At 45.5% G+C, this 13,407-nt stretch overlaps 1 protein-coding gene and 1 pseudogene across 1 annotated transcript in view; both read left to right on the top strand.

Moving 5' to 3' along the window:
* Nucleotides 1-8,453, top strand: part of LOC103191197 — a 36,041-nt pseudogene extending 27,588 nt beyond the window's left edge.
* lrrcc1 (leucine rich repeat and coiled-coil centrosomal protein 1) overlaps nt 1-13,407 on the top strand; it is an 88,532-nt gene that overhangs the window by 1,309 nt on the left and 73,816 nt on the right. The window contains 3 exon segments of the mRNA XM_042332480.1: nt 8,422-8,520; nt 11,074-11,279; nt 13,122-13,187. Of these exon segments, the coding sequence (XP_042188414.1) occupies nt 8,462-8,520; nt 11,074-11,279; nt 13,122-13,187 (331 nt within the window). The 5' untranslated portion in view covers nt 8,422-8,461.

The raw sequence follows: 13,407 nt of genomic DNA, 5'->3' as shown, positions 1-13,407 counted from the left end.
GGCTGTTACTGCAGCTCACACAGAGTCCCGGGGGGGGGGGGGGCTGTTACTGCAGCTCACACAGAGTCCCGGGGGGGGGGGGGGCTGTTACTGCAGCTCACACAGAGTCCCGGGGGGGGGGGGGCTGTTACTGCAGCTCACACAGAGTCCCGGGGGGGGGGGGGCTGTTACTGCAGCTCACACAGAGTCCCGGGGGGGGGGGGGGGGGGGCTGTTACTGCAGCTCACACAGAGTCCCGGGGGGGGGGGGGCTGTTACTGCAGCTCACACAGAGTCCCGGGGGGGGGGGGGGGCTGTTACTGCAGCTCACACAGAGTCCCGGGGGGGGGGGGGGGGCTGTTACTGCAGCTCACAGAGAGTCCCGGGGGGGGGGGGGCTGTTACTGCAGCTCACACAGAGTCCCGGGGGGGGGGGGGGGCTGTTACTGCAGCTCACACAGAGTCCCGGGGGGGGGGGGCTGTTACTGCAGCTCACACAGAGTCCCGGGGGGGGGGGGGGCTGTTACTGCAGCTCACACAGAGTCCCGGGGGGGGGGGGGGGGGCTGTTACTGCAGCTCACACAGAGTCCCGGGGGGGGGGGCTGTTACTGCAGCTCACACAGAGTCCCGGGGGGGGGGGGGCTGTTACTGCAGCTCACACAGAGTCCCGGGGGGGGGGGGGGGCTGTTACTGCAGCTCACACAGAGTCCCGGGGGGGGGGGGGGCTGTTACTGCAGCTCACACAGAGTCCCGGGGGGGGGGGGGGGGCTGTTACTGCAGCTCACACAGAGTCCCGGGGGGGGGGGGGGCTGTTACTGCAGCTCACACAGAGTCCCGGGGGGGGGGGGGGCTGTTACTGCAGCTCACACAGAGTCCCGGGGGGGGGGGGCTGTTACTGCAGCTCACACAGAGTCCCGGGGGGGGGGGCTGTTACTGCAGCTCACACAGAGTCCCGGGGGGGGGGGGGCTGTTACTGCAGCTCACACAGAGTCCCGGGGGGTGGGGGGGGGGCTGTTACTGCAGCTCACACAGAGTCCCGGGGGGGGGGGGGCTGTTACTGCAGCTCACACAGAGTCCGGGGGGGGGGCTGTACTGAGCTCACACAGGTCCCGGGGGGGGGGGGGGCTGTTACTGCAGCTCACACAGAGTCCCGGGGGGTGTTACTGGCCGTGGGGGGGGGGGGCTGTTACTGCAGCTCACACAGAGTCCCCGGGGGGGGGGGGCTGTTACTGCAGCTCACACAGAGTCCCGGGGGGGGGGGGCTGTTACTGCAGCTCACACAGAGGTCCCGGGGGGGGGGGGGGGCTGTTACTGCAGCTCACACAGAGTCCCGGGGGGGGGGGGCTGTTACTGCAGCTCACACAGAGTCCGGGGGGGGGGGGCTGTTACTGCAGCTCACACAGAGTCCCGGGGGGAGGGGTGGGCTGTTACTGCAGCTCACACAGAGTCCGGGGGGCTGTTACTGCAGCTCACACAGAGTCCCGGGGGGGGGGGGCTGTTACTGCAGCTCACACAGAGTCCCGGGGGGGGGGGGGACTGTTACTGCAGCTCACACAGAGTCCCGGGGGGGGGGGGGGGCTGTTACTGCAGCTCACACAGAGTCCCGGGGGGGGGGGGGGCTGTTACTGCAGCTCACACAGAGTCCCGGGGGGGGGGGGGCTGTTACTGCAGCTCACACAGAGTCCCGGGGGGGGGGGGGGGCTGTTACTGCAGCTCACACAGAGTCCCGGGGGGGGGGCTGTTACTGCAGCTCACACAGAGTCCCGGGGGGGGGGGCTGTTACTGCAGCTCACACAGAGTCCCGGGGGGGGGGGGGGCTGTTACTGCAGCTCACACAGAGTCCCGGGGGGGGGGGGGCTGTTACTGCAGCTCACACAGAGTCCGGGGGGGGGGGGGCTGTTACTGCAGCTCACACAGAGTCCCGGGGGGGGGAGGGCTGTTACTGCAGCTCACACAGAGTCCCGGGGGAGGGGCTGTTACTGCAGCTCACACAGAGTCCCGGGGGGGGGGGGGGCTGTTACTGCAGCTCACACAGAGTCCCGGGGGGGGGGCTGTTACTGCAGCTCACACAGAGTCCCGGGGTGGGTGGGGGGCTGTTACTGCAGCTCACACAGAGTCCCGGGGGGGGGAGGGCTGTTACTGCAGCTCACACAGAGTCCCGGGGGGGGGGGGCTGTTACTGCAGCTCACAGAGAGTCACAGGGGTGGGGGGCTATTATTGCAGCTCACAGGGAGTTCCTGGTGAGGCTCAAACCTACACTTGTTGACCGAACAACCAGTGACTATCCTCCCCGGGGAGGTTAGTGGGTTCCCGTTGGAGCTCACCCGGCTCCAAGGTGACATGGCTGGCAATGGAAAGTTGGAATCCAGCAGCCCTCTGCGGAGGTCTCACTCGCCTCTGAGCCTGGCGGGTCCGCAGAATCCCAGGGCACTGCTGATCACAGCATAGCCAGCCTGGCTTATCGGTAGGTTAACTCTGGTTAACTCAGCGCCTGTTAGCCTTGCATGCCAAAGCTGGGGTGGTCCGAGCTGGACAAGCAGCGGGAAAGCTTGCATTGGCAAGCTCTGCGGTTTTAGCTGGTTAGACTCCAGCAGTATCCCAACGCACAGCACGCTCTGGGGTCCCCAAGCCTTGCCTCTTTGCAACCTGTGCCTAATACTTTACAGAATTAGGTAAGCAGGATGCGTCTCAGGGAGAGAGTGCACATTGCATTTCAGTAAATACTGTATGTCTGCAATTTCCATGTGTAGGTTGGATTCATTTTTTTAATATACTCTTTAAGCTTGATAATGGGTTCCCATATGTGTCAGACACCCAGCTGACCAAAATAAAAAAAACTCAGACTGTAACCTGGACAGAGGCTGAGAGAGTGTGTTATTATTGTCAGAGACACGAGCTCCCTGACATTACCCACTGCCCATCGTGACACTGGTGAGAGTGGTGTTATGCCCAGCGCCCTTTTGTACAATTGTACCCACTAGCATTTTGATCTGAAATCAATCAGTGTTTAATTCAGGAATACAGTAAATCCTATGAAGCTCTTTGAGATGTCCTCCTAACATGAAAGGCACTATATAAAATGCAAGAAATGTTATTGCTTTGTGATGATTTGAGGAAATAGCAGACATTGCCTAATTTCTCTAAATAGTCATATTTTTCTCTGATGTATTAGAGACCAGAAAAAAAATTATTTAAAATTTAAGTGAGAAAATCCGAAGGACGAAATGAACTACAGTACTGAAGATTGTTTAGAGAATTTTCCATGCAAAAAAAATTTCAAGAGAAATCACTGATTGATTGGATTGCTTCCACTAATCTCATGTTTGACTAACATCACACTTCAGTGGGTCAGTGCTGCATTGTAAATCCTTAGTGAACATCATGATAATCATGCATCACTCAGTTTATAATGGCTCATTCCTATTATAAAGTTAAACCCTTGCATTTGATATGGTGTCTTATCAAGTCATTGAGATGTCTCAAAGTGCTTCACAGAATACATTATAAAGTTGCTTGACTGTATATTTTGTGGGCAAAACAAGGCAGCCGTGTCCCACAAACAGTTGTGGATTGACTGACAAAATTATTTATTTATTTATTTGAAGGGATTATTACCCCAGGAAAGTGATCCGCCAATCAACTAATAATCAGGTTCCTACTTACTGCTAGGTAAACAGAGGCGTGTGGAGTAAGGAAAATTTCAGAAGGTTTTGCTCCGCCCACAAATCGAACCTGGGTCCTCTCGCTTGCGAAGTGAGCGCTCTAACCAATATGCTATACGACTCCACTTCAGTGAGAAAATGCAGATGAGCTCCTGCAGCTTGCCTATTTAATGGGAGTGGATGAGGTGCTGATGCAAATGGATTCATTGCATACAATATAGTGCAGCAGGGTTTACTGCCTTAGTAGTAAGATAAGATTGCACGGACTGAAATTTTAAATGTGATATTTTGTGATATTCTTTCCTCTTAGATGTTCCCTTTTCTTTGATGCACTGCATTCCACAGCTTTTATGGAGGGAGCTCTTCACTGCACTACTGAATTTAGTTTTTTTATATCCGTTTGGAATTGCTCTGCTTCAGTTTAATGCCTTGCCAAGTTAGCTCAACTTAATCTGGAGCTTGCAATTTGGGGATTCCTCAGTGTAAACTGTACCAAGCATAACATGGTGCCTTTTTTAAAATTCTCATTTTCTTTCCTGTGCAGAGCCAAATTTGTTCAAAGCTCCACATGTTCTTAAGTCAGGTCAAACTGACCTAAGGTATCAGTCATTTACTAGTCAAAGTTTATCTTATATATTTATTGTGTGCTATGACAAAGTGGATGGAATGTTGTTTAACATAGAAATAAATACAGTAGTAGCTTGCAAATCACGTAAAGGAAAACTGATTCCTGCATTTAGTTCTTTGATGTTTATACTGTATGAAGAAGAAAAGAAACCATGTTATTGATTTAATGAGTATTTAATGTTTTGGTCATAAAGAAAGCTGTTCCACTTCTTTCCTTATTGAGATGCAGCAATGTGTGTGTGATCCTAACCAATAATGTTTTGCATTCATATTAGTCATATTTTCTTGTCACTACAGAACTCACAATGATAATTGTCATCTAACTAGAAGTGTAGCTCTCAATGATTAAATCCACAAATGGCCATTGAGAACATGTCTATGTATTTTTGACAGTTTATTTCCGGAACTGACAAGCAAATTGAACCCATTGGCTTCTGAAACTTGTGAAGAGTAAAAATGGCAATTATAGTGCTTAGCAAACTTTAATAATAATAATCCTTGCATTTGATATACACTTTTCACGTCTTCTAGACGTCTCAAAGTGCTTCACAGAATATACTTTAAAGTGAATTGACTACATTTGTGGGCGAAACGTGGCAGCCAATTGCGCACAGCAGTGACCCACAAACAGTCGTGGATTGAGTGACCAATTTTTCTTGTTTTTTTTTCTTGAGGGATTATTATCAGGCGTGTGGAGTAAGGAAACTTGCCCAAGGTTTCACCCTGCCGGGAAATGAACCCAGGTCTCTCGCTTACGAGGCAAGTGCCCTGACCACTGAACTACAGAACTCCATTGCAGCACAAAAGATTTTCTTTCTGCTTTAGTGTAGTTCTTGTAATAAACTGATCACAGTTTTCAGTAAAGGCATTGTGAGATTGTAATCAAGGAATAGTTTTAACCCCATAGTGATCAACTGACCAGGCTTCGGGACCACATCACTCCTACCCTCGCTCGCCTCCACTGGCTCCCCATCCCCCAGAGGATTGATTTCAAGATCCTCATCCTCACCTACAAGGCCATTCACGGCCTCGCTCCCTCCTACCTCTCCAACCTACTATCCCCCTACCTACCTGCCCGTACCCTCCGTTCCTCCGGCTCCGGTCTGCTCCACGTCCCCCGCCCCAACCGCCCTACCATCGGTGGTCGGGCCTTCAGCCTCTCAGCCCCCAGGCTCTGGAACTCTATCCCCCAGTGCCTTCGCCGCCTCCTCCCTTTCCTCCTTCAAGGCCGGTCTCAAAACCTTTCTCTTTGACCGAGCCTTCAGCTCCCCTCTCGACTCTCTTCTCCCTCCTCGCTCCCTTCCTTCCCTCCCCTCACCCTGACCATTTCCCCCCTCCTCGCTCCCTCCCTTCCCTCCCCTCACCCTGACCATTTCCCCAATGCTCGGGTCATGACCCAACTGTGCAGCGCCTTGGGACGTCCTCCTGACGTGAAAGGCGCTTTATAAATGGAATCTTGTTGTTGTTGTTGTTGCAGCTTAAAAATCTTTGCATTTGACATAGCACCTTTCACATTTGGAGGACACCTCAAAAAGCATTGCAGGATTTACTGTAAAGGGTATGTATGTAAAGAATGTGTATTTTGTGGGCAAATGTGGTAGCCAATTTGCACGTAGCAATGAACTTGACAAAATCACGAGAGTTTCTGAAGAACGTTCTTCATCCCATTTGATGTCATCATTCCAGCATACCAACTTTGCTGTCTTTTCAGTACAGCATCAAGCTGTTTCTTAAATGAATCCTACATCTTAGCTTCCTGGTAACTGGGTAATCAATTATAATCAATAACTGATTACCCAGAATAATCAGTTATTATGATAATAATATAATCCTTGCATTTGATATAGCGCTTTTCACATCTTCTCGACGTCTCAAAGCGCTTCACAGAATAGACTGTAAAGTGAATTAACCGTATATTTGTGGGCGAAAGTTATTGATTATCCTGGGTAAAGAAATGTGTCCTGATGTGTGTCTGGAACTCGTGCTTCATAACCTTGAACCTGTTCATTCTTGCCCTGGTACCTTGGGGTATCTGAAAGCAATTTTTCAGGTTTATGTTTTCTATCCCATTTAGCTTTTTAATTGCTTCATATACTGCTCTCTGACATGTCCCTTTTGGAGATCTTGTTGCTCTCTACCTCTATTTCTTCTGGGACTTGGAGTATCCTTATGTTGCTGTAACTAGTTCATTTTTATAGAACATCAAGGTGATTGGCATGACACAAGCTGTAAATGTCCTCTCACCGCTGTCCGTTGAGGAAATTCTGAAGCTTAGGATGACAGTTGCTGAAACGTGCTCATATACCCAGGACTTGGTATCCACCTTGATGATATCTAGCGAGATAAGCAGCTACTGCTCAGATTCTGCACCTCCAGACAGTTGAACCATTGCTCAGTGAACAGGGATGATTATCTAAGCAGGAGTATGTATTTCACACCGCAGGCCGCCGAAACTCTCATACATGCTTTCATTACATCGAGGCTCAACTATGCAAACTCATTGCTTGTCGGCCTCGCCAGCTCCTCCCTTCATAGGCTGCAGATCATCCAGAACTCTGCAGCCCGTGTCCTCTCCCGCACCAGGCTCCGCGACCCTATCACCCCCATCCTTGCCAACTCCACTGGCTTCCCATCACACAGAGGATACAGTTCAAGATCCTGCTCCTCACTTCAAAGCCTTCCAAGGTCTTGCTCCCCCCTAACTCTGCGACCTTCTAACCCCCTACCATCCTGCTCGCTTCCTCCGCTCAGCGGGCTCTGACTTCACGTCCCCCTCCTCGCTCGCCCCACTATTGGCTGGCAGGCCTTCTGCCACTCTGCCCCCAACCTCTGGAACTCCATCCCGCAGTCTCTCCGCCTCGCCCCCTCCCTTGCCTCCTTCAAGACCCATCTCAAGACCCTCCTCTTTGACTGTGATTTCGATCTCCCTGCTTCCCCCCCTGCCCTCCACCTTCCCCAGCCCCGACCCCTAGCTCCGGTCCGTAACTCTGTCTGTCCAGTGCATTGGGACGTCCTCCCCACATGAAGGCGCTTTACAAATGTAATTTGTTGTTGTTGTTGTATTTCTTGTTGAGCTCACAGGGAGTTCCTGGTATCTGTCTAGCTAGTGAAAGCTGAAACCTGCGGTTGTCAAATGCCAAATGACCAACTAGTGTCTCTCTTCCCTGGGGGAGAGAGAGATTGGTAAGCGGGGTCTCCTTTGGGTTTCATGGAAATATTAGTCTGGTATTTTTAAGTACGCTTACATACGATTAAGCATGTTGGGTTTCCTCACTGTTAGATATTCAGCTGACAAAAAAAAAGTTGATTTTTGCCATACTAAATATTTTGCTAAAAAGTTCAGTAATGAAAGTTTTCACACATGAGATACTTTGCAAATTGGTTTCTAATTGAACAAATTGTGGAATAATTGTGCAATTAAAATTGAGCAACAATGAACTCATGGGAGTGGAGTAGGATTTAATGGAAAGATTGGTTACATTGAAGGACAAGGTCTCTTACTTATCGAAGAACTAAATTCGAACTGAATCTTTTACAAAGCTACTGTATAATCACAAGGTCGTCTTTAATAAAATTACATTTTTAACTTTTGAGAAGAATGTCCATTTGTTTCAAAGATTCTTATTTGAGGGGCCTCACTCAGTGTTTTAAGAGGCTTCAGTGAAGTTGGAAGCAGGTATGTAATGGAACTTTTATTAATGCTGCTCACACTTTGTTAGATTCAGAAAGAATTTTAACACCAAAGTTATCGACAGCATTATTAAATTGATTATTTTATATTGCTGTCTCTCACATCCTTCTGTAACAACAACAACAAAATTCCTTCATTGACACACACAACAAAATGTAAGGTAGCAAATGTAGCCAAATAGAGTGGATTATATTGTCTTAATTCAGGAACGTTATCAGTAGGGATCTTTCTTCCTTCACAGCTTTTAAAACTTGCTTTGAATCAATATGAAAAGACATTTTGAGAACATTCAACTGAACAATAATGTTCTCAAAAGGTGAGAAATGTAAGTCACAATATAAATCTGAGGTTTCACAGTAAATGCTCTAAAGTCTGGTACAAGAAGAGAAAAAAATCCTATTCTAGGTGATGAATCATAAAATTACTAAATATATGACTAATTTGCACTGTTTTTTCTTTAATAGGTTGAAATTGAATGCTAATTGTACTACGTAATGAAGCGGAATGGCACATCATGATCAATCCTCCCAGGAGCTTTGTCTGATTGATAGGAATATTACCAGGTACATTGCTCATCTCCTGTCAAATTCACAAACCTTGAAGCCTATAGTCTCCACTAGCTGTGTCCTAATGGACTGTAGGAGACAAATATTTTAAGACTCCATGAATAATTCATTAAAAAATATAAATGAAGAGGAAAATGCTTTCAATGAAACATAATACTGTTGCAGGTTAGTGAGCAAGATGCTGGCCTTGTGCAATAATCAAATTGAATAAATAATTTGGATTCAAACCAGTATATGAATGTCCTACATGACTAGTTGCTGTTCCTCCATTGTATAAGCCAATGTTAATCTATGACTACTTGTCCTTCAACTCTGTAATTCAAGCAAAGTTTGTAATCTAATGTGTTTTTAAATCTTGTGATATGTTGTATCATATAACATTCACAGAGGTTAAGGATTTTTGTCACTACCATGATTCTGTCTATTGCTCTTGAGTTCACTTTGACATGTATGAGTAAATTCATCTCTTTATTGTCTCCTTTTGGAGGATTTGAATTTGAATTGAATTGAATTGAAACTTCAAATCTGTGGATTTGAAGTTGGGAACTCACTGTATTAGTGTCATAGAGAAGAAACATAAGAGGTCTCGTCTCCTACAGTGCTTTCCTCTCTTATCATTCCTGACTAGCCAGACCAAATGTTGATGACTGAGTGTGGGTGACTTGTTGCTATAAATAAATGGGGAGCCAAGATTAAAACCACTTTCTTGACTGGTAAGTCTTTTTGGATGACAATTGGCACAAAGTTGGAATGAGGTGCTGAACTGCAAATAGAAAATCAATGAAGCGACCATTTGTACAGTTCATCAGAATCTCATAATCAAGGCCCAGGGCTTCGTACAATGGCTCAATGTCAACTGAGATTCCAATGATAGCCTTGACTCAACAAGCCAGCAAGTATCATAATTCCTACATACATGTCTAAGAAATATCAGTAGAACTATATGTTCTCCTGTGAGTGTTGGTTGTTGGGGGTGGGGAGGTAGGAAAGATTCAACTTGTTCAGGCATGCTGATGCGATCTTGCAGTAGTTTGATTGTGCCTCTCATAAATAATTGCTTGTTGTTGGAATGTGGGATTGAGCAGATAACCTCTTGTAGTTTAACATTAATTTACCTCAAGATTGTTCCACCCACATGCCAGTTTGACATGGCTGGAACGTATCACATGAAAGGAGACATGAACTATAAAGAGAGCAATTCCCTATATGCAGGTGTTTACAAAATAAAATGATTCAACACTGACACTGACTGCAAGGTCTTTGCTAACACAGTACTGTACTGTCAGACAAGTGATGGACGTCTTGGATGCTCAGCCTGCCTCATGATCCCATGTGTCATCAGGGGAGTTTGATGTGGGTGCAGAGGGTAAAATGCAGTGTCAGATTTTTAAATGTATTTCCTCTCTCCCAGCTGCTCTCGCAGGCTTGGTAAGCGACAGACCTGCTTGCCTTGTATGAAATTCATTAGGATGTTTTAAAATTAATATAATTTGATTAAGAATCAGACTTGCTAATGGTTCAATTTTTAGAGCTAATCAGTAGAACTGACACTATTTTAAAAAATATTCTGCCAATTATTGAACCGCTTTGCTGTAATCCAATGTTCCAAGCTCGTATTTGCGTTTTGTGATGTCAATGCATTATTTTACAAAATCCTGAATACCTAATTTATTGGATTAATTTACTTGCAAGAACCGCCTTGTTCCGACTGGTTGTTTCAAACCATATTGTGCATCTTTTAGTTGCTGGGTAAGTAAACAAGAGATCATTTGGTTTGTTGGAATGAAATCAGACATAATTCTGTGAATCCAGAATGAAAACTGTGTCAAGTGTGTAACCTGAGAGCAGGCTACCAGATACATTGGTAAGATTGCCAAGTGATTACTGAGTTCAGTGTAATTTTTAGTTTGAAGAAACTTAAAAAAAACTTAAACTTAAGAAGCATTCTTCTCACTGGGTGCTTGCCTGGTAGAGATATGTTCAGGATCGGGCAGTTCCAGGCTGTTTCCGAGACAGATGCTGGTGGGTTGGAGTGATCCAAGCAATGAAAAACACTGGATCTCAGCCTGAAGATCAATGACATTTAATAAGTACTTAGACATATTTAGACACCATTGAACAGAAAGCACTGCTCCTTAGACATAGCTTCCCCTTCATTTTGCAGCTTCATAGAGACTTGCCAGTTGGTGGTTGACACTTGACAAAGCCGTTTGCTGCTGTTATCGGGAGCACAGCTAGCTTTTATTGAATTTTGGAAGCTCCCTTTCCTGCACCCAACACAGTTAAATGATGATTATGGAAAATAATGGTAGACATCTGGGAGCAGATGGCTATGGTGCTGTTTTAGTAAAAATCTCTGTTGTGCAAGGCAGTGAATTATAAAGTAGGAAGTAGTTCTTTTAAGAGGATTAGGATTATGCTGTAAGGTACTGACTGTTACTAGCAAGATTCTCCAAAAATCACATTGCAAACCACTTTTTTTAACCAAAATGGATGTGATTTGAATATCTATTATCTAAAATGACTTTTCTCTGTTCATTTTATTTAAAGCTTGTCAGCAGTACCAATCAACTCGAAAGTTCAATCACTCAACCTTCACTGCAATCAAATCTCCAAACTCGAAGGCCTCAGCCACTTGTGGCAACTGAGACATCTCGATCTCTCCTCCAATCAAATTGTTCGCATTGAAGGACTGGGGAACCTAATATCCTTGCGTACCCTTAACCTGTCTTGTAATCTGATAACCCAAGTTGAAGGTATGTAAATGGGAGTACATTAAAATGTTAACCAAACCTATTGAGAAATGGTCATTTACACCTCTGTGATTGGGTTTGATTATTTGGATGGGGAACAGAATGTTACATAGAATTACATAGAATTATATGGCATAGAAACAAATTCCTTGTCCCAACTAGCCTGTGCTGGTGTTTATACTCCACATGAGCCCCCAGCTATTTCTCTCACCCCTAACTCTCTATTTACGTTTCCCTCATGTAATAAATTCCCATGAACTTTTGGATGGAATGTGACTGATCTCGTGATAGAGGACTTGATTTTCATCATGGCAATTTACACAACTTTAACATATTTGACATATTTGAATAATGCAAAAAACAATTTATGTACATCATTGACAGGCAGTGAAAGCTACAAAATTGCATCTTGACTTGAGTAGATTTATTTTTACCTACAAATTCATGCTCCAGTGTTCGATGGGAACTATGTGCATCTCCACGTGGGACTGTGAGTAGATTATGTAGGACATTACAGTACCATTAAATACTTAATCTACTCCTACAAGAGTCCTGCAGTTTAGTGGTTAGAGGTTCTGGGTTCAAGCGAGAGGACCTGGGTTCAATTCCCGGGTGGGGCGAAACGTTGGGCAAGTTTCCTTACTCCACATGCCTCTGTTTACCTAGCCGTAAGTAGGAACCCGATTAGCGGATCGCTTTTCTGGGGATAATAATCCCTTTAAAATAAATAATAATAATTTGGTCACTCAATCCACGACTGTCGGTGGAGCATTGCTGTGCGCAATTGGATGCCTTGTTTCACCCACAAAATATTCATTTAGTTCACTTTACAGTATATTCTGTGAAGCGCTTTGAGACATCTGGAAGACTTGATAAGGTGATACATCAATTGCAAGGATTACTATCATTACAACAACAACAAATTGCGATTATATAACACCTTTCCCGTGGGGAGGACTGAAAGATGTTATATGAGACATCCTCCTGATGTGAAAAAAGCTCCATAAATGCAATTGTTTGTTGTAGTTCTAGAACTTGGGGGCAGAAAGGCTGAAAGCCTGAATGCCGATGGTGAGGCGGGCAGGGCTGGGGACGTGAAGCAAGCCAGTAGCTGCCGAGCGGGGGAAGCAGGCAGGTTGGTAGGATTTTAGAAGGTCGCGGCGGTAGGTGGGGCAAGACCGTGGAAGGATTTAAAAGTGAGGCTCAGTATCTTTAACTCGGTCCTCTGGGATGGGGAGCCAGTGGAGCCAGGTGAGGATGCGAGTGATAGGTTTGTGGAGCCTAGTGCAGGAGAGGACACAATTCTGCAGAGTTCTGGATGGTCTGCACCTTGTAGAGGGAAGAGTTGGAAAGCCTGGCGTGCAGAGTTGGCGTAGTCTAGCCTGGACATGATGAACACTATTCATGTTCCTATTCAGATAGCAGTACTGAAATCTGCTATTCCATTTCCATGTTGAATGTTATGTATTGTTATTCACTGCATTTCCTTTACAGTAAACCTTGTTTTGGTTTATTTGGTGAAAGTGGGGCCTTCATTTTAACTTGTTTCTGTCCCATTCTAACTTTTACATTAACTAACAATTCAAAGCTGTTGGAGTTAGCAGAAAGTTTTATTAAATTAAACCTGTGCCACTCACTGTCCAAGATATTACTTGACCACTTGCTTTCACAACAGTAAAAGCCTGTAGTAGCTGGGAATTGCAGCTACAAAATTCCAGTAGCATGATATAAAATGCAGCCAGGAATTTACTTCCCAAAATTTGTGTTCAATGTATTTTAAATTTTTATTATATACAATGTGAAACCTATTGAGATTAACATTTGGGAAAAAAATCTCCCTTTTAGGACTCAATGGACTCGTCAATTTAACGAAGCTGAATTTATCTTACAATGGCATTACAGATTTAAGTGGTAAGTTGAGGTTCTTTGCTAACTTTCAAAAAGTGGTTTAGCTGTATTAGCTTTTGTTTACCATAAAACTACAAATATTGTTATATCATCAACAAATAAAATGTAGAAAATGTAGACTCAAACTCAAGGTTTACCAACATAACTGAGGTAAAATTAGATTGTCTTGTTTATCCAGCTTGATATCAAATATAATTGAGCAAATTGTTGGTTTCTCATACAT

This window comes from Callorhinchus milii, unplaced genomic scaffold, assembly GCF_018977255.1.
Source record: "Callorhinchus milii isolate IMCB2004 unplaced genomic scaffold, IMCB_Cmil_1.0 Scaffold2, whole genome shotgun sequence".
Taxonomy (NCBI): Eukaryota; Metazoa; Chordata; class Chondrichthyes; order Chimaeriformes; family Callorhinchidae; genus Callorhinchus; species Callorhinchus milii.
Note: the sequence above shows the minus strand (reverse complement) of the source record. Positions and strands in the feature narration are given on the sequence as shown.